We start from the raw sequence: 18,807 nt of genomic DNA, 5'->3' as shown, positions 1-18,807 counted from the left end.
GGTTTTCCTACGAGTCAGACTCATTTCCTAGCCAAGGCAAATGTCCCTGTTTCCTGTGGAGCAAACCCTATCCCTGCCTATGGTATCTATGGCAGATGGTTTCCACAGTCTTTGTGTACGCCTCCTACCCTCTTAGCAAATGAGGCTAATTACTCTTTTCAGACTAGATATGTAGTACAAAGCAGCAGGACACCAAGGAGCCTGGAAAGCCACATTAAAATCCTCCAAGCTCCCCATACTGCGAAAGCACTTGGTGCTTCTACTTACGTTGAACTTAATTAAAAAAAAAAAAAATAGATGGTCTCCAGCAAATGTGGGGAGACCGGAGTCATGTCCTGGGAAACCCAGTCAAGGCCATGCTCAAGGACTTTCTGCTCCATCCATGTATTTGAAGATCCGTTCCTTAGCCCCACCACCATGGATCCGACTGCAGCATGTATGGCACTGGCCTCGTCCCCAGTGTGTGCTTGTGGGGGGCGAAGGTGCTGGAGGAGGTAAGGGCTCTCCTCCTGACAAAGCCTGGTTGGCAGGCTGGCTGCCCACCTCTCCCAGCTCCTGGGCAAACACTGCAGCTGCAGATGACCAAGCCCATTGGGTCCCTCCCCACAGGTCTCACTCACCGGCAAGCCCTCGTATGCCGCCTGGTTCCAGCCGCGACCATCCAGAGAGACGTTTTCAGTGGTTTCTTTCATATTGGCCGTGGAAGCTATCAGTCCCTGTGATGGTTTGGCTGTCAACTCTATGAAAGCTGTAGAAACCCTCCTTCTCTTGGTTTTGAGCTCAGCCCTTTCCAGGCGCCTTCACCACAGCACCATTTCTCCTGGCGCGCTGTCTCTCTGCCACTGGTGTGACCCTGAGGACAGGGAAATACTCCCCTCCTCTGGGACAGCAACAGCTCAGGCTAAAGGTACATCAGATAACGGCTTCAGCTAATCACCTATCAGTTATTCTCAGGAAAAAGAAAGAACTGGGAGCCCCTCTATTTTCCTTTAGGCACTTCCCTGGGTGGTGAGCTCCGGGGCCAGCGACCTGCTCTGACCCAGGGGCAGCGAGGGGGGCTGACCCTGTCCAGCATTGTGAAGAGGCATGGTGGCAGCATTAGGCACCTGCCCAGCAGCCTGAGGGAGGAAGCCTGCGGGGCCCCAGCACCAGAGGATGTTGGGCGGAGAGTCTCTCAGCCTGGAGAGGCGCGGCAGCCGCGGGCAGACGGGTGAGGTGAAGGCTGCAGCGCAGCCCTCCAACAGCATCAGTGTGCGGAGCATCTCCTACAGCATCAGGTAGGGCCAGGAAGGTGGCATGGTGAGCCCCTGCCAGCCAGGAGCTGCTCTGACCCCAAGGACTGAGGGGCCAGGGGCTGGGACTGGTGGGCTGTGAGTTTTGCTTCGGCGCAGTGAAGGAGGAGGGAGGTTGCCAGGCCGCCCGCCTGACAGTGCTGGGCTGCCCCCCATGGGGGTAGAGTACAGGGCCTGGGGGAAGGCAGAGCCGGTCTGTCCTCCAGACATTCACTGGTTCTTCTTCACATGGCTCTGAAGGAGGTGCTTTAGAGGAGATTTCCAAAGACTGTGCCTTTTCCCACTGCCTTCCTTACTGCTGCCAGAAGGATAAAATGAGGCCATAAGAAGATGGTCAGGTGGATTATTGGCTGGCAAACATCAACAACAAATAAAGCCATAGTTCAGGTTTCCCTTTTTGGTTGTAGTCTGAAAGCCTCCTAGCAGTCATCCTGAAAAATCTGTTCAGACTTTATTTTATCTTTCAGATAATGCTGAAGTTAAAAAGTTAAAGCCTGGGGGAGGAAGGGGAGAGAGTTTTTGTTGTTTGCTTTTTTACCCCCTGGTGTTTTAAAACCCTTGCAGGCTCTCATTCCATATGTGGGTAGATATAAACTATTTTCTTACTTTACAGAAAGTTTTTAAGTCTTTTGTATTTCATCTTCTTTGATATTTGTTTTCCAAGAGAACGTGTTGGCCCCTGGTGGAATGTTTCTTTATATAATAAAAAATGGACCCGGCAAATACTTAAGGATGTTTCATTTCACATAGAGAGTGGCCAGATGATGGGGATTTTAGGAAATTCTGGTAAGTTATTCCAGTGCTTTAAGAGAAATAAGTTTGGAGTTAATACTGGTGACTTCCACAGTGGTATGAATGTGACTGAGGTCTGTGTTTTAAATAATGAAATTATAGCTAGTCTTAAACTCTGCTTCATAAAACTGAGGTGCTTGGTTTTCAAAGTTTGATCTTGTGTCATTTAACTAACAATTATAACTTCAGTAAAACGTAAGGTTACTTCTAAACTCGAATGTTTCACTAGGAAGTTAATTTGTACACTTTCAATGCTAATTTACAAAAGTTCTAGTTTCCCATTTACTTTCCCTTAGCTAGTTGCATTTTCAGGGCCTGTTATTTTAATGTTATTGAGAAAAAAAAGTACTTTCTTCTCTTCATAGTGAGGCTATGAAGGGCTCTCCATCCAAGTAAGGCTATTGGTCTCGAATTAATAAAATTCATTTGATCATGTGATGAATTTCTTTTGTTTGAAAGGATCTGGGAAAACAACACTTCTAGATGCAATATCAGGAAGACTGGGACATAAAGACAACTTCATTGGTGAAGTGTACGTGAATGGGCGTCAGCTGAAGAGGGAACAGTTTAGAGATTGCTTCTCTTATGTGCCACAGGTTGATTTTTACGTTCATGTTTGTGCACTGTTTCCTCTCACATAAAGGAAGTAAAGTTGCTGGTGTAATGAAGTAATGTAATCTGGTTTCAGTTTTATGCATACATTTGGTGTAAAGCAGTTAACAAATTGTATGAATGAACGAAGGTTGTGTGAGCAGGGGCAAGATCTTAATTACTACTGGACTAACTGCTTCTTCCCCTTCACCTTTTTTTCCAGAGTGACACTTTGTTAAGCTTCCTCACCGTACAAGAGTCTCTGACCTACACTGCTTTATTAACTCTTAAAAAATGCTCTAATGACTTCATCAAAAAGAAGGTCTGTATTTTATCTTCTTCCACAAGAAAGGCAGACATGATGTCATGTAATGTTTTCACCAGCAGCACTTTCCGTCCATGGCTGTGGTTTACATTTATAAAGATGTGTCACCATTTGACTCAGGTTCGACAACAACACTCTCGATCCCCTCCCCCTCCCACCCAGGTAGGGAAGGAGAGAGAGGAAAAGAGAGAGACTTGGCTGGATTGAAAACTAAACTACACCATTTTAATTAAACACTGATGATACAAGAAAATATATACAATTATATACAAATATGGTCAGGTATGAGCAAAGGCCTCTCACCTCCCCGCACCCCCAGCAACTCCCACAGCACTCCTCTGAGCTGGGACAGTCCCGAGAAATCCCAGAGCTGCTGCTGGAGAAAGCACAGAGTGATGAGGGTCAGGAGAGCTCGAGCCTGAGGGTCAATGGTGATGGATGGACGGAGTCCTCCCCGGATGCCGGCCATGGATGGGAGAGAAGGGAAGAAGAAAAAGGAGGAAGTTGTCTTCTGTGATCTCTGACCTTCCTCTGAGCTTACGTAGATATATGGAATGGAATATCTCTGGCCAGTTTTGCTGTCTGTCTAACTCAGCCTCCTACGGGGGGGGTCACAGATCTCCCTGTAGTGTCTGAGCCGGCAGAGTGAAGGTGCGACCTTGAAGCCCCAGCAGTTACAAAAACATGCCACTGTCTTATAAGCTTTTTGTTGCTAGTTAAAAGAAAGCTTGCTGAAGGAAAAAAAAAAAATCAGTAAAAAGGAAAATTGGCTTCATCCTGGCTCAAACCAGGACAGATGTCATGTAATGTTTTCAGCAGCAGCACTTTCCATCCATGGCTGTGGTTTACATTTATAAAGATGTGTAATTCTTGTACTGCAAACTGGGAGAAATCCTCCTGCAGAGGAGTAGGACACAAGGTCCCTGGTGCTCCCCGCTTCTGCAAGGGGCTTCTGCTGATGCCTCAAGGGATCACCATTATGCTGGGACAAAACTCTTCCACCCAAAGTAACTGCTGTGTCAGATACTGCTGTTTGTATGGAGGTCAGCTCCCCTTCCCCAGCTGGGAAACCCAGTTCTCTGGGCTGTTTAGAGCCATGTATGCTGGCAAGTCTCCTGCACAGCAGAGGTGACTTTGACACTACTCTGGCTTCTGTGGAACATCTCTTACTAAGCAGAACAGCTTAGAAAGCACTGGTCTAATCAGCCCTCTACAAGCTACTTTCTTGAAAAAATAGGTGTGTTTCAGATCTATTAAAGGACACTGTTTGGCTACTGTTAAAAGTAAAGATGGGCTATTTTTGACAAAAGGCTCTTGCTCTTTGTCTTCTCTTTTCATCTGTCTTCCACTCAGTATTTTATACTTCCCTAGGATTAATGTGCCTTTCTGCGTTCTTATTTTGGAAGCCAGACCAGTACATTATGGTTCATACCTTAACTTCTAGTCCACCTCTGAACTCTTCATCTCTTAATGTCAACTGAAGCTAAAATTCTACTAATTTCAGAATACACCAAAACAAAACACTTAAAAATAATAATTTAAATAATATATTTAAACTAATGAAATAGAAATTAAGTCAGATACCTTCAAACTAGATTGGATGCAAGCAGCATATTGGGGAAGCCATAGCTTAAAATTATGGCTATTTCCTTTTGTTTTTTTCACTTTGCACACAGGTTGGACTGTGTTCTTTCTAAATTGTAACTGTTTTTCAGGTAGCTGCTGTTATGGCTGAGCTGAGTCTCAGCCACATTGCTGACAAAGTAATTGGAAGCCGCATTTTTGTAGGAATTTCTGGGGGTGAGAGGCGTCGTGTATCGATTGCAGCCCAGCTACTACAAGATCCCAGTAAGTACCACTGCACAGATTTTCAAAATAAAACAAAGCACTCTGCACTCTTGACCTCCATAAACCACTTTAAACTACAAAAGCATTTATATTCTGTAATTCAGCAAAAGCTAGTCTAGTGATGACAGAAAAGGATGAGCAGTAACTCAGGTCTGCTCATTCATCTACTAGGTTGATCTTGGAGAACAGGTGAATTTGAAACCTTAGGGACTGAATATAACTTTAGCCTTGTGTTTATCCCTTGTTAGTCTTCCAGGACTCGCCATTCCCATGTATGAAATGTTGGTTGTGGCACATGAATATATAGTTTTTGACCACGTTAGAGCCATACAGATGCAGGCATTGAGCCTTCTAGGGGAGTAGCTGCCATGTAGCCATGTACATGTGAGTGTCATGTACGTTCCAGAGCCAAACTGTAGCCAGCACAGGAGATTGGCTCATTTGGAAAAGGCATAAACAAAACAGAGTATATGCTTTGAACAGTAATAGCCCTCATGTTGCATTGCCCTTGATAAGAAACTAGATATTGATGAATATTGCAGTCTATATGTGGTTGTAGATGTACTGTAAAGAAAAAGAAATCCATGAATGAAAATCAAAGCAGAGTAACTAGAAGGATTAGCCATGAGAAACAGCACTGTAAATTTTATCAGTTTTGAGATAGTTTCCAAAAAGGTGCCAGAATCTTACCTAGTGAATGTATAGGATGCTTTTATTTGATTCTGGAGTCCTTGTAGTGGTGCAGATGTGCTAGGACTGCATACCAGGCAGGAAAAAGCATTTAAATAGCAAAGTGAGGTTTATCACTCATAGTGTGTGCTACTGGTGACTTCTGGAGAGTTAATTAGGTGTAGTTATTGCTCAGTAAGTTCACTAAACTCTATAGTAAACACTGTAGTAATTCTGTGTAGATAAACCTATAGAGTGAGATCTCCCCTCTTATCCTGATCAAGGCTGACCTGCCCTCTTCTGTGCTGTCTCATCTATGTAAAAATAACAGATTTGACTGTAACTTTTCCCCTTCCATGTGCAATAAAATCATTAAGAAAATGCAGTAAAAAACCCCTACCTCTCTCATCTGTGCAATTATATATGCTGTATTTTAGCATAACTTAATTTGTTCATAATGAATTATGTGCATATATAGATATAATTAAGTTTAAAGCTTCTAGGTAATTGTCAGTTATATTTACATTTTTATACATGCTGAAAATTATCATTCTTGTTCTTAGAAGCAGATGTATGCATCAAATCTATTTTTCTAATTTTCAGATTTCACCTGAGCTTCAAAAACATATTATGCTCTGCTCCTGCAGCAGTTTCTTCTGTCCTTGTTCTTAGTGATTGAAACTGAAGCACTGAAGCTAACTAAAACTGAAAGATTACATCATGGCAATATCTGTGCATACTCTACTTTACATGTGCAATTTCACACGTAAAGTCATTTCTATACTATTTTGCCAAATGAGCTTCACAGGCAGAAGCTGTAGCATTTGTCCCCCTTTACCTGCATTTTAATGCTGTTTTTTCTTGTGATTTCACAGAGGTCATGCTGCTTGATGAACCAACGACAGGGCTGGACTGCCTGACAGCAAACCAGATTGTCTCGCTGCTCTCCGAGCTTGCACACAGAGACAGGATTGTGATAATTACGATTCATCAGCCTCGCTCAGAACTCTTCAGGGTAAATGACACCTACTCACTATTTGGAGTACCTAGGTTCTTTTCAGGATGAAAGTATAAGATCCAGTACAGTTGCCTTCAAAAGCTCTCTTCCTTGCTCACTCCAAGGCTTATCTTGAACTAGCTCTGGCCAGTCATAGGGCACTATGGAACATATACTGCCCTGTGAAAATAGTACACGCACTGACCGTGTGCCTAACCTCTGGGTTATGCAGCTACCCAAATCAAAACCACTGAGAGAAGCCATGTAAACCCCCATGTGTGCAGGCACTGTAAAAACTAGCACTTTCTTTATCTTTAAATATTCATATTTCAGAACACTTGCAACTTGAGACAGATAAAGCCATGATTTGAAATGAAAGCGAAAAAAATTCTGCCTTTTTCCTGTATCAAGTGATGTGGGTACATCTTGGTCACGTGGTGGGGCAGGCTTGCCTTGCAGGGCTTGTGCTTGGGGAGAGCTTTCTCCCTTCCCATTACCGTTGTGCTCTCTGGCACATCCACCACCCACCACATGAATGCAATGTACCTCTTCCCTGGCTGACTGAATTGCATGTAAGTGGTCATGAAGCCAGAGGAGCATGACAGTGGTGGTCTGGACTGAAAGCCATCCTGGTGCCTCGGGAATACAGGTTGATCACAGTCAGTAGGAACCCTGCCCTTGAAAAACAGTGCTGTTAAAGTCCTTAAGCACTTCAGTACCATCTTCCCAAGAACCTGGGGATTTTAGACTGGGGCTATTAGGCACCAAAGGAGGTCAAGCTATAAGTGAAGGTGCATTAGAAATGAAGTCAGAATTCCACAGCTCCCATTTCTGTTTTTGGATTACTTCTGTGCTGCTGTCACTAACACATTTTGAGAACTAATAGTTTTAAGAGCTTACAAAGTTTTCATCTTGTATAACCAACGAGAGGTGCGATAGAAAGGAGAAACTTTCTTTGACAGAAGTGAACTAGGGAAATTTGAATGTTACAAAACTATTTTTCCTATCAAAACATTTTTATTATCAATACAGTAGCCATACTCAGGAATTACCGTGCTGCTTCTTGGTATCTATTGTTAATATATTAATTTGCTCCCCACAGTTATTTGACCAAATAGCCATCATGAGCTTTGGAGAAATGACTTTCTGTGGCAACCCTATGGAAATGATCACGTTTTTTAGTAGCTGTGGCTATTCATGTCCTGAGCAATCAAATCCTTTTGACTTCTTTGGTAAGATTTTCTAAGTTTTTTTGGAAAACATGTGAGTTTCCTTTAGATAAACAAGTTGTTTGTTTCCCCAAATTAAATTTTTTCCAGAGACAGAGATGTGTTTGAATTTTTCCCCAACTTTGCAAGTATTCTTATCTCAGAGAAGAGCAAGGGCTGGGCCCATATAACTTTTACTGAGACCATAAAACAGCAAAAGTTTGCACTTGGTCTGAAATACAGCAAAAAGAAGTAAACTACCAATAAAAAAGGAATCTCAGCTTCATGAAACCTGTGGTTTCCCTGGCATCTCCCTATGGCTGTCCACTGAACATTAGAAAATCAGTTTTATCCCAAAATTCTGGAAAGTCCCATGCTCTTACAAACTCTGTGATGCCAAGCAACTGAAGACAGTTGTTGCCAGGAGGGAAGGATGTGGAATAAATGTGGGATAACTGAGGCAACAGTTTCCAGATATATACTAAGTTTTAGGTTTCCAAAAGTTTGGGGAGTTGCTAATACCAGGGTGAGCTACTGGGGGAGAACATACGGCTGTTTCAGGAGACAAAGACAGCGAGCTGTTGTCAAAAACTGAAGAGTACTGGTTTACCAATTCAGGATAAAATAAGTGTCAGCCTGAGATGTCGGAAATGAAGCTTGGTTTTGCTGCAGGGCATCTGTGTACCTGATCCATACAGATACATGTTTGAAGAACATATACATGTGTTTGTGTGTGTGTGTATAGATGTACCTACATGTATTTGTGTCTGTCTGTCTGTCTGTCTATCTATCTATCTATCTATCTATCTATCTATCTATCTATCTATCTATCTATCTTCAGTCTAGTATGTAGGTTGATTTCTGACTATTCTCGCTGAGTGTTAAGCAGGGAAATGGACCAGTCCCAAAAGCTGCATTCACAAACATGGCAGTTTCAGAGAAGGCAGTGTTTTTCTATTGTCTAGATGGCATCGTAAACTCAGAGAAGAGAGGATGATTGTTGACATGAAACTGGAATGGGATGAAGCTGAAAGTATTGGTGTGACAGTGAGGATAATTTTGCCTTCAAGAGTTTGAATAGTCTTGAAAAGCACAGATGATTTGAGATTTAGACCCACTTTTTCAAAAGCTTGGTAAAGAGAGTACTGCATTCTTCAAATGTCAACATTTGAATGTGACAAGAGAAGGAAAAAATACAGTTTAGAGCAAAGAATCACCAGAATACTTAGTCTTTGGAAAATGGGTAGTTTATATTTTTTGTGTGATTTAATGATGTGAATAAAAGGATGGATTCTGATATAACTTACACCAAGAGCAGAGGAAAATAGGCCCTATGTACTGAGTATGGATTATATTATTGAAATGTCACGTGTTGTGTTTAATATAAAAGTGCAAGTAGGCATTAGCTATTTGGTCTAGTGACTAGTTAGTGCTGTTATTTTTAAAACACATCTCCTTGCCTTTGTTTTGTGTGTGACTTCCAGCAAGTCACGCTGGCCAAGTTTTAAAAAGCATGACTGCATTTTGTGTGTTCATATTTACAAAAGTGATGACTTCATTTTGGGTATGTTTGCCATTAAAAGCAATTTTGCTGAATTTCAGCTTTCAGGACACCAGCACAGTATTCATAGGCTTAATTCAGGTTTTGAGGACAAATTAAGAAGCTTGGACAACGGGCTTCTTTTCTCTTGTTCAATTTGTATTTTGAAGTTGAGCATAATACCAGAAAACTGAAATTTAAAGACAACAGAAACCTTAAGAATAAATAACTGATAAAGAAAGCAGACGTAGAAGAATAATAGAAAAATCTGTAAGCACAGCTACTCCTGAGAACAACAATCTAGTTTTTGAAACCATAGATATTAATTGTTATTGGAGTAAAAGAAAATTTTAATGCATTTTAGCAGAATTGCTGAATTTGTATGACTTGCACAAATAGCACACACAAAGTTCCCCTCTGCCAATATTAGAATTGCTGGTGTTGGGAATAGGCATAGGTGTATTTATTAGAAAGAATCATTAACTCTGTGAAGTATCTACCTTTAGTAAGTTCCACAGCAGTAAGTTACATTTTCTTCAGCTTGGGCTGAGCCTACTAGGGGTGTATGGCCTGCTGAACATGTCCTGACTGCACATTAAAACAGAAGTATGTCTGAGAAGGATGTGGGTGAAACCCAGTGCAACAATGCAGTAACAAGTGGCAATCAGGGAGTTCTGTCTGAGGATTTACCCTAAGGAAAACCTAAGAAATACATGACCAGAAGGTTGTCTCTTCATCCTCATCAATGTTCATCCACAGCTTGTGCTCTGTCTTGCTCTCAGCAGTAGTAATGCTTTCCTGGTGGCACAGCCCTGTGCTGTTCAAGAACCCTAAAGGTCTGACCAGCACACTGCTCAGTCTTTGCATTTCCAGATCAAGGACTTGAACTTCAGGGTCCTTCAGAGGCCACAAAGCACAGAGATGCATTGTGGCAGAACAGTTATTAATTCGTGTTGCTTCTAGTGGAAGGGAGATGTTAAAGAAACCTTGAATACTTTCAATGGACCTTTTCTTCTTTGCAGATTTTAAGTTAGAGACAAAGAAAGGTTCATTTCAAAGGAGGAAGAGGTATGAAGGGAAAGTGATGTGAATGTATAGTAAACTCTTTGTAAATTTACAGTGGATCTGACATCTGTGGACACCCGAAGCAAGGAACGTGAACTTGAAACCTACAGTAGGGTTCAGGTAATTGTGTCAGCCTACAAAAACTCGGAGATCTTTAGCAAAGTACTGGCAGTCATTGAAAAAACCAAGTGTATGAAAGAGCTGCCACCAATACCATTCAAAAACAAAGACTCGCCCAGTGCCTTCTACAAATTATGGATTCTTTTACGGTAAGATTTTTTTCTTTATTATTTTCTTTCTTTCTTTTGAGAAAAATATGTGGTTTTTCCCTTATGCACTAATCTCTCAGTTTTTTCCCTCCATACCTGTAAATGCACTTTCTTGTTTCTATTTTGTCTACCACTGTACTTGTCACTGTCTTTTTTTAATGTGACTTCTTTGTGGACATTGTGTATGTAAGATTTGTTCAAAGTTGAATACCCTAGCAACATATTGTCAGTCATAGATAACAAGTATATTGTTATTGTTTTGTTTCATTATCAGGAGGACAACAAGAAACTTTTCCAGAGATAAGATGGGTGTCATCATGCGTCTCCTCCAGAATCTTTTATTTGGCTTGTTTGTAGCATTTTTCCTTCTTAGACTAAGGAATGACTTGGATAAAGGAGCTGTGCAGGACCGTGTGGGGCTTATCTACCAGTGCGTGAGTGCCCCCCCCTACACAGGGATGCTCAATGCTGTTGCCCTTTGTGAGTTCCTGTCTTATGTGCAGCAGCAGGTATTGCTGCCACTATTTTGTATGTCGGAACAAGTCTTTTTTTGAAGGTAGTAATTTAAAGGATCTTAGCAGTTGTAGGCAATGTCAGAGCTAATACAGAAGCATAACATTCAAAGGTGAAGCAACAGAAAGCTTTGCAACACAGGAGAAAGATTAGCCCATCAGAGGGGTTCCCAGTTCACTGTGCTTAATGAGGGAATATGCCTTGATCCCTGCCTCTCCCTTTTGCAGCTGGCCTGTGTACAGGAGGTGTGCACGGCCCCTTCACTTGCCTGTGTGTAGCATTTACAAAGGCAAGACAAGGTTTAGGTCTGCTAACATCTGGAGTGAGATCAATACCAAAGACATGGAAAGAGTAGAAATACAAACCAGCTTTGACAGCAATTAAGGAAAATTAGGTTTAAGAGTATTACGTGATGCTTACATTTTTCTTAGAGGATGTTTCCCTTATAGCTGCCATGCTAAGACCAAGAATAGTATTTACAGCCCTAAAAACTGCTCTGCTCATGTAGGGAACATACACTGCTGTCATCACCTTGGATTCAGAGCACCTCAATAAATTATCCAGCAGTGACAGTTTTTTCATGTCTTTAATTTGTAACTGCAAAAAGAGAAGGCTGTCCTGCGTGCTGCCTAGTCAGGCCTCTTTCATGAAGTTTACCAGCTTTTGCAATCTGCAGGGAGAAAAGTTTGCATTTATAGTGGGGGGAAAAGTGATCAGAATGGTTTAGACAACATGTTTATGATATATTCTCAAAGTTGTCTCTCTACTGCAGATCATTTTTGCTAGCAACAAGTCTTGGTCTCTTTATTCAATGGTGATTTAATGTATTTCTTATATATTTAATCCAGTTTCACCTTTACGTGCCATCAGTGATCAAGAAAGTAAGGATGGCTTGTATAAGAAGTGGCAAATGCTTTTAGCTTATATAGTACATTTCCTGCCCTTCAGTGTCATCAGCGTGGCAATTTTCAGCACCTTTATATACTGGTAAGCACTTCTCTTCCAGGCAGTGTTAAAACACTTGCTGAGTAAGTCAGTCAGCAGTTTTAATGGGCCTGGGACAGCATTCTTGTGTCATACCAAAACCAGAAGTATCATTTTACACTGCATTTAGAAAATAAGAGGGGGAAAAAACAAAACAAAACATGAGGAAGACAACAGTGAGTATGTGACAGTAACAAAGCTTCATTTTCTCAGGGACATTTAAGATTTAGCTACAGCACATGAAAGTGATGAGATTTGGATCCCTCTCTTTCATACTCCAGAGAAAGGCACTGAAGTGGATCTCTGATAGTGGGAGAAAGTGTTTGAATGTAAAGGTTGCTTTCCCCCCCAGTACATTAATTTTCTCACATCACTGTGAAGTAGTAGTACCTCAGAATGGAAGGATGAAATATTTTGTCATTCATTGCCTTATCTGTTATACACATCTGCTCTTCATTTCTGTTCCATTGATTTCCCACCTTCTTCTTGCTCATTCTGAGCTTAATAGAGCCCATGGCTGTTGGCATAAGTCAATAGCAAAATAAGGACCAGTTTCTGTCCTTCAAACTTTTTCGGGGTTTTTTGTTTCCTGATTATGAAGGGGGTGGTGTGTAGTGCACTAACGTTTAGTTCAAGCAAGGCCATCTTTTTCTTTGTCCCCTTGGCAACCTGAGCTTTTATTTCTGCAAGGTGTCAGGGCTGCTTACTTCAGGCAGTGCTCCCTGAGAATTATTTTTTCACAAACAGAAATTCCTTCTCCTTCCACTAAACATTTAGAGGGAGGCACTGTGTTCACCAGAGTCCTTCCATTTCTGCCTGCTAGTGAGCTGGTTGCCAAGAAGGCAGCCATTTGGAAAGCACCTTGTCAGGCTCAATGAGGGAAGGTTTGTGAAGCTCCTGAAGATCATGAGCTGCTGTTTGTCATGCTCACTCAAACAGGAAATTAATACGGGCAAAGACTTTGCCTTTGTGCTTTATTAGCTTTAAACACAATCAACAATAAAGAGTATGGTTCCGGTTAATGGATAATATCTGCAGATATGAACCTCTGCATATCTTTGCTACCATGTGGTTGTTTGTAAGCCATTAGTGATGTGTCAGAGTGATTTCATAGTGCCCTTAGAACTCTTAGGGCAAGCAGTTTCTCTGTGAAATTTTGAAGATTGTATCTGTGCAGGACTAAACTTTCCTAGATGGACTAACTTTGGAGAGGTTTTGATAGCCTCTGGTCTGTGTTCTTACAAGCAGTTTCTCCCAGAGTCTGTGGTTGTGTAGGGTCAGGCTGACTCAGACTCTGACCTGGTCAGACAGAGAGCAGCTCTGGCCAAGAACAAATACAAGCCACTTTGGCTATCAAGCATATGTACTTTGTTTATACAGATATTCCTAGCAAAAGATACCTCTGGGAAATGTTTTAACAGTTTATATTATCCTACTGCTCTATTACTGTAATATTCTCTCTTCTGAAGTTTGGATTTTGGTTGGCTTTTTTCCCCTTCTCTTTTAGCCTTCTCTTTATATTCCTACTCCAGATTCACTAGTCTGTGTCCACACAGCCCTGTATAAAGTATTAGAGCACTTCAGAGAAAGTAATACTTTTATGCTAGGGCTTTGGAGAGCTGTTTCTTCTGCACCAGTCTATGATTAAAGGTTGTTAAATACCTGCTAGATCATTGAATTTTTAATACTTGAAAGCAATGTTCAGCCATCTATTTATAACAGAGATTATTTTGGTATTACATGCAAAAAAATGCTACAGGAAACCTATAAGAAAATTAATACTTCTATTTTAAGAAGTATTCCATACTAAAAAGATGGTGTATTAAAAAAAAAAAAGGGACATTGGGCCTGAGAGTGAGCAATGAAAAAGAAGAAAATAAAATGCTGAGTAGCTGTTTGTTAGTTAAGCAAAGCATGCAGTCTGTACCTAACATGAGACAATTTTGGTATGAGGCATTTTGGAAAAAGAGTAATATGTCACTGTGTAATAAAATTTTTCATCTGTCATATTTGCTATTAGGCTGGATTAAGTTTGCCAAGCAATTGCTGGCATCTTAACTTTTTCATCTTTGGTGCAGGTTGGCAGAGAGCAACTTTTTTCCTTAGGTGAGACAGGGAAAAGCTGGGAGGAACAGCATGCTTTATTACAGAGTGCAGGACTATGGAGGAAATTGCATTTGGATGAATTACATGGGTGGTGAATTCAATTAGCCTTCCATTTAATTGAGTATATCCATTTTTGCATTTGCATGCACACTATCAGAAGTGCAAAAGTCCATCTGTTAATTATCTGCATAAAGATGTTCTTTAAATATGTGACTTACATAAATAACTCCCACTGCCACAAACTCTAAAAAGAGAATGTTAGTTTAAGGGATTGTAAAAGCCACAGCAGTTATCCTGAAACAACATGGCTTTCTGCTACTATTACATCTTAACATGACCCTCTTTAATCTAGATGGAGAAAAATATAATATACCTGCACTTAAAATACTGAGTGGGTGTCCTTTATGTTAAAGCTCTAAACAGTATACAAAGGGTTAACATGTAAACTGTTCACTTAATGAGCTGTAATTGTAAAACCTAAATAAAAACAAAAAAGAAAAGCTATGTTCCAAGTTTAGTATCCAAACACTGATTTTTAAGTTTTATTTTTGTTACTTTTGTACAGGACTACGGGGTTGTATCCAGATGCTTCCAGATTTGGAATTTTCTTTGCTGTTGTCTTAGCATCTCATGTAATTGGTGAACTACTAACACTTGTTATACTTGGTGTGGTTCAAAACCCAAATATGGTCCAAAGTGGAGTGGTGCTTCTTAATTCAGCAGGTGTGATAGTAGGAACTGGACTAGTAAGGTAGGAAAAAAGTTTTATTTCATTGTGGTGTTAATGTTAAAATAATCTGTCTGTGGAAGAGTGTCATGAACAGTCTGTATCGCTGCAGGACAGTAATGCACAGGTAGCAATGGAAAGAAAGTGCAGCTGTTACCTTTCAGAGGCAGAACTGCCTAAACATGTTAGACCACGTGCTAAACACACAAAAAGGAATCTAAGTAACTTTACATAGCAACAAAAATGGTAAGTTTTCACTTTTAGCAAATAAAGTGAAGCTAAAACTGAGCAATTAATATCAGCTCAGCTGAATTCTTTCATGAAATACTGTCCTCATTAGAGGAGTCTGCAAGAAAAAAACCTTAAAACCTTTAATAATTGCTGGAACTTACCAGGTACTGAACACTAGGAATTATGGTTTTTAAAAAAGTTGTTCTCGGCTTCTTATTAGTGTTATTCTCCAGCTTAGTCATTAAGTTTTTCAGACACCCTTTCTATCTATGCAGACTGAACTACATAAAACTAGTAAAGTAGTTTTTCAAATGTGCAGGAAAATTCTGATCCACTTACTCTGTTACTGTGCACATAAATGTTTTTGCATTTTAACTGCATGAACTTTTAACAGTTTTCCTCTTGAATTTGTCAATACTGAATTTACTATGTTTTGAGAAACTTATAATAACAAATTATTGTCAAAAGAGTTTTCTTGATGTTAAGAAAATATTACATGGTCACCTGAGATTTTTCCAAGGAAAATAAAATGAAGCTGATGTCAGATTGTCCTCAAGAAAAGCATGAGTCTTCACAAAGCAGATGATGCTTTGTCTCTTCAAAGTAGATCTCAGCTAATACTTGCTTATCAAATGAAGCTAAATTAATAGCCAATTAATTTGCTGGCTGCCTAATTTCAGAAAGATGTATGTTTATAGTGACAAGACAGTCCTGCTACCATAGTCTAATGCTTTAATGCTAACTTTTAAAAAGCATTAGAGTGGTTTCTAACCTTCCTTTACAGTAGAGACATTGCTAATTAATATTGTGAATTGCTTTGAGGAGTAAAACTCATAGGCAATGGAAGATATAAAAAAATAGCATTTGAGGCTTGGGTTGCTGGTTTGCTGCTTATTTTGTATAACCATAAAGTCTTGCAGTATTTTAGGTGCAGAAATTGCCCAGTCTCGTTGAATAATTTTATTTCAAAATCGTCATACTGTGTTTCTCTTCTCACTATTATGTGATTCATTTTGGTAGTGCTGTTATTGTTCCAGTGCATTGGTATTCAGCTTTTTTTGGTGTTGCAGATGGAGTGAGGGGGTGGTGGGTTTCTTACTTTGGAAGCAATGCATTTTTGCAACTAAGGTTTATATTGGGTCTGGTCAGGTTCAGTTTATCACTGCAATGTGAATAGTAAACAACTTCATAGAATGATTTGTGACTGTCCATAAACAAGTCAGGGATGAATGTTATGACACTGCACCACAGTCACAGACAGCCTTCATGGCTGTCAACTCATTTAGCACTGAAATGGCCTTTATGTTTGAAAACCCCACAGGTACAGCCAAGAACTGTTTCTGTAACAGGCTTTGACCAAAGTTGACAGCTTGTTTTAATTTGGGGTCAAATTGACTCTTGGAGTGTGGCAAAAGCCAATTTAACTTCTCTGTTTCTTTAAGGACCATCGAAGAAATGCCAACACCTTTTAAAATACTCAGTTATCTTACCTTTCAAAAATACAGCAGTGAAGTTCTTATAGTAAATGAATTTTATGGCTTAAATTTCACATGTGGTAAGTGTTAAAAAAAAATAAGCCTTTAAGTCCACTGTAAATAATTTTAATGAAATGTCAATGCTTATTTTCCTTCTACATACAATAAAAGTATCCTGATATAGATAATTTATGAGTTGTTAGAAAGGCTTATTAATTAGTAAATACTGTAACACCATATAAGCAAGCTAGACAAAAGTTTGACTCCCCTTTTTCAACCATTTCTCCTTTGTTCAGTTCTTCATCATTCTCTTCTTCAACTGTTATTTTATCCTCCCCCTTTGGGGCCATTTTGGAAGGTAAACTTTCCAGCCTGTTGTGTGCATATCGGAGCAGTGTTACATAAATAAGGATCAATGGAATTGCACAATGTAAGATCAAACATCAGTGCAGGGAGGACTGACAGGTAACACCTGACCAGATGTTTCCTCTCATCCTGAGGCCTCAGTTCAAGCACGTTACTGTGGCATATACTGAGCAGCTTGTGCTTTGCTGGTTGTGAGCAAGACAACTGGCAAAACATTAGAATCAATCAAGTTGGTGGGGTTAGCAGCTCAAATCCATCAGTGGGGGTAAAACTTGCAGCTTTGGGTCTGTCCTAAGATATTTGGGGCTTTGTAGCCAGGTGTCTGCGCTCCTCTCCAAGGCTGTATATTCTTTATCCATTAATCTCTCCTGTTCTTCTTTATTACAAGACCATAGGTGGCAGCTCTTAGAAAATGAATCCTTGACTTTGGTAGTAATAATAAACAGGTGATTTTTAATGTGCCCTTCAGGGAGTCTCCCATTTCTTGAATTTTGGAAGCACTCAACAAATATGAACACTGCAAGTTTACCACATTGGGCAACTTGCTTTTTGAGGCCCCTCCAGATAATGTATCTGAAAAGCCATTAATCTTCTTTTCCTTGGCATGAACAAAACAGAAAGCTCCTAGTGACCTTTTATTCTTCCATTCAAAAAACATGGCATAGAAAAACTGCAGAAACATATGGCTTGTCTGTTCTTATTCTAAAAGGATGAGAAATACTGCTGTGGATATAGTACATTATTAAAATAGTGTTAGGGGCTAGGGATATTAAATATATCAATGTAGATACTGAAGCTTGAGTTTTAATTTGACTGATTCACTCACTAAATACATTATTTTTTTCTTTTGACAGGTGGAGTCAACAGTTCCACTGCACCTAATGCCACATGTCTTTACGGTGGCATTCAGTTCATTGAAAAAACCTTTCCTGATGCACTGAGCCGGTTCACAGTCAACTTCCTAGTACTCTATGCTTTTCTACCAGGACTTGCCATTATAGCAATTCTGAGCTTCAAAATAAGAGAGAGAATTATTGGCAGGCAATAAAATGTAGGAGTTCTAACAACGTATAATGCTACACTTCTATTATGGTTGTAGTCTTAAATTACTGGATTATAGATGGAATTTAAGTGTTTATACATGTATAAACACATTCATTTTCTCATGTTTGGTTCTGACTGGGTTTTTCTATCTTGAAAAACAATGTTCTCTTATAGTAGCTTCCTAATAGCTTCCTGCTATTGGTATTCCCACCCCACTCCAAATCAGCCATAATCCACAGTATTACATGTTTTAAAGGACTTTTTGAATTTAAGTTAGTCAGCTATTGCTGTAAACTTTTAACAATGTAGCAATGGTGCTATAATTTTTTCCCCACCATTTTGTTTTTCAGCCATTACCAATAAACAGAGTGGTACAACTGGTAGTAAATCTTGTTTCTAGAATTGTCTTTTACAGTCCCATGCTTTGTTTTTATATCATTTTGGGTCTTTGTAGAAAGGGAACAAAGCAAATACATGTAAATAAAGACAAGAATCAAGAAATCACTTTCATCTTATGCATACTATACAACCAATGAGTACAAGAACTTTAAGCAATACAAAAGTTACCTACATGTTTTTTGTCTTGTAAATGATGATAAATCAGAGATGACAGTTATGTTATTTATTCCTTCTTTTCATTACTAAGTTCTAAATCTTGTTTTGGAAGCAGCTTGTGAATTACTAGAACAAATTTCTGTTTGTTAATAAAATGTCAACGGGAATTCAAGGGAATAAATATAGAAGTTGTTTTGCCGGTTCTTGGAA

General features: G+C 39.8%; 2 protein-coding genes across 3 annotated transcripts in view; one reads left to right on the top strand and one right to left on the bottom strand.

Annotated features, from left to right (window-relative positions):
- ABCG8 (ATP binding cassette subfamily G member 8) overlaps positions 1-1,192 on the bottom strand; it is a 14,941-nt gene extending 13,749 nt beyond the window's left edge. Inside the window, exon 1 of the mRNA XM_051615612.1 lies at positions 621-1,192. Within this exon, the coding sequence (XP_051471572.1) occupies positions 621-692 (72 nt within the window). The 5' untranslated portion in view covers positions 693-1,192. The remainder of the gene's footprint in view (positions 1-620) is intronic.
- On the top strand, positions 917-18,807 carry ABCG5 (ATP binding cassette subfamily G member 5). Of its 2 annotated transcripts, XM_051615613.1 has the most exons (13): positions 919-1,277; positions 1,957-2,078; positions 2,544-2,680; positions 2,899-2,997; positions 4,716-4,848; positions 6,393-6,532; positions 7,617-7,746; positions 10,383-10,596; positions 10,871-11,076; positions 11,958-12,096; positions 14,765-14,950; positions 16,600-16,712; positions 17,853-18,807. In XM_051615613.1, exons 1-13 carry the CDS (start codon positions 1,156-1,158, stop codon positions 18,044-18,046), a joined length of 1,935 nt encoding a protein of 644 aa, XP_051471573.1. In that variant the 5' UTR covers positions 919-1,155; the 3' UTR covers positions 18,047-18,807. The 2 variants fall into 2 exon arrangements, with proteins under 2 accessions (XP_051471574.1, XP_051471573.1); XM_051615614.1 differs by lacking the exons at positions 10,871-11,076; positions 11,958-12,096 and having other exon boundaries at positions 917-1,277.

This window comes from Apus apus, chromosome 3 (assembly GCF_020740795.1).
Source record: "Apus apus isolate bApuApu2 chromosome 3, bApuApu2.pri.cur, whole genome shotgun sequence".
Classification (NCBI taxonomy): domain Eukaryota; kingdom Metazoa; phylum Chordata; class Aves; order Apodiformes; family Apodidae; genus Apus; species Apus apus.
This window is presented reverse-complemented; position numbering and strand designations above follow the sequence as displayed.

Excerpts from the sequence above, each read along its gene's own strand:
- ABCG5 (XM_051615613.1), top strand. The coding sequence starts at position 1,156 with ATGTTGGGCGGAGAGTCTCTCAGCCTGGAGAGGCGCGGCAGCCGCGGG. Across the intron at positions 2,079-2,543 it reads GGGGATTTTAGGAAATTCTG|GATCTGGGAAAACAACACTT; the intron begins GTAAGTTATTCC and ends TTTGTTTGAAAG. Across the intron at positions 4,849-6,392 it reads CCAGCTACTACAAGATCCCA|AGGTCATGCTGCTTGATGAA; the intron begins GTAAGTACCACT and ends GTGATTTCACAG.